This window comes from Neoarius graeffei, chromosome 2, assembly GCF_027579695.1.
Source record: "Neoarius graeffei isolate fNeoGra1 chromosome 2, fNeoGra1.pri, whole genome shotgun sequence".
In the NCBI taxonomy this organism is placed as follows: Eukaryota; Metazoa; Chordata; class Actinopteri; order Siluriformes; family Ariidae; genus Neoarius; species Neoarius graeffei.
The window spans coordinates 2593866-2595679 of record NC_083570.1 but is presented as its reverse complement, the minus strand read 5'-3'; the positions used below and the strand labels follow the sequence as shown (position 1 = coordinate 2595679).

At 37.4% G+C, this 1814-nt stretch overlaps 1 protein-coding gene across 1 annotated transcript; it reads left to right on the top strand.

Moving 5' to 3' along the window:
- The first annotated feature begins 467 nt into the window (after positions 1–467).
- On the top strand, positions 468–1514 carry LOC132871516 (trace amine-associated receptor 4-like). Its single transcript, XM_060905731.1, has one exon. The coding sequence runs from the start codon at positions 468–470 to the stop codon at positions 1512–1514; it is 1047 nt and encodes a 348-aa protein (XP_060761714.1).
- The last annotated feature ends 300 nt before the right edge of the window (positions 1515–1814 follow it).

The following is a 1814-nucleotide window of genomic DNA, read 5'->3' as shown; positions in this document are numbered from 1 at the left end:
CCATATAGAGGCAAATTTCACAGTGCAAAATACTTATGTGAAGCACAAAACATAAGACATTAGAAAACTATGATAATAAGCAATGTGAGAAGGTGTTTACTGAACAATAGGACAAGATGGCTGATGTCCTCCTTAGCACACCATAAGGGACACCATAAAAAGTAATCAAGACACAGATACAGTTACAGCTAGTGTTTACATGACAGAGATAATGATGTCATGTTAAAGCATCCCCATTGGTAAACTGGTGTTGACATTTTAAAATCAGAATATATTTAAGTCAGGTTAGTCATATACTGCTAGCTTGTGGTTTCAGATAATAAAGTAATGTCTCATGTTAGACATATTGAGGCTGAATCAATTCATCTTTTTTCCTGGTTGATGATATTTTTACCATGCTATAACTTTTGGTAATCTGGTGAAAACCTTATTATTATCATTCTGATTAAATAAGACAAGGCAATCAAATGGAGTGGCTGGAGAACCTCATTACAAATGCAACCCATGCTGATGTGGATAAGGCACGTCTTTGCTTTCCACATGAGCCAGACTCCTGCTTTCGAACAGCTCGTTTCTTTGTTATTAGAGTTGCTATGTACATTTTAATGTTTCCTACAGTACTCATGACTGTTTTTGGGAATCTGTTGGTCATCATCACTATTTCCCATTTTAAACAGCTGCATTCGCCGACTAACTTTATCATCCTATCCTTGGCCTTTGTGGACTTCATGTTGGGCTGTCTGATCATGCCTTTCAGCATGATACGATGGGTGGAAGGCTGCTGGTTCTTGGGGGAGATATTTTGCAAAATCCATTCCAGTTTAGACATGACACTAAGTATTGTCTCCATCCTGCATCTGTGTTTGGTTTCCATTGATCGACACATGGCCATTACGGACCCTCTGGGTTATAAGATGAAGGTGACAAATGACAGCGTGGCTGTAGGAATTGCTGTCATTTGGCTCTTTTCATTCTCATTTAGCTTTGGTGTGGTATTGTCTGATATAAATCTTGAAGGTTTGGAGGACCTTTTAATGCTGAGTTCCTGTGTCGGAAGCTGCGCATTGATTTTTAACAAACAGTGGGGAGTCATTGCTGCCCTGGTGGCATTTTTCATTCCAGGAACTATCATGAGCTGTCTTTACCTTAAAATATTTCATGTTGCACGAAAACAAGCTAAAGTAATGGCTAACAGGGCTACTATTGGAAAATCTGAAACAAAGAACTATTCTCCAGAGCAGAGGGAAAGAAAAGCAGCTAAAACTCTTGGCATTGTGATGGGAATTTTTTTGCTTTGTTGGCTGCCATTCTTCATTGCTACTATAGCTGATCCATTCCTGGACTTCTCAACCCCTTTAGATGTTTTTGATGCCCTGGTGTGGTTTGGCTACCTTAATTCAACTTGTAATCCTTTGGTCTATGGCTTTTTCTATCCTCGATTTCAGAAGGCATTTAAAATTATCATATCTAAATATGTTTTTCACCTAAGTAACTCAGACAATCTAACACTCTAATTTAATCTGTTCTGTGAAACCCATATTGTTTATTTCACATTATACTGAGTACCTTATCAATTCAACATTATAATAAAATTTGTTATCCAATATAATTAGTTTTTTTTTATCAGACCTTTTGCCACAAAGTACATTTGTAAAGCCTAAGCACTGAATATTTTCTTTCGTGTACAGAATTCACACATCAGCATCTCCAGTTCAATGGCAAAGAACACCATTAGAGATTGATATTATTCTGTCTGTCATCAAGTAGATCAAGCAAGCTGATCTCAGGTGTTTAAGATGGAGAATGGACAAAGT

Excerpts from the sequence above, each read along its gene's own strand:
- LOC132871516 (XM_060905731.1), top strand. The coding sequence starts at position 468 with ATGGAGTGGCTGGAGAACCTCATTACAAATGCAACCCATGCTGATGTG.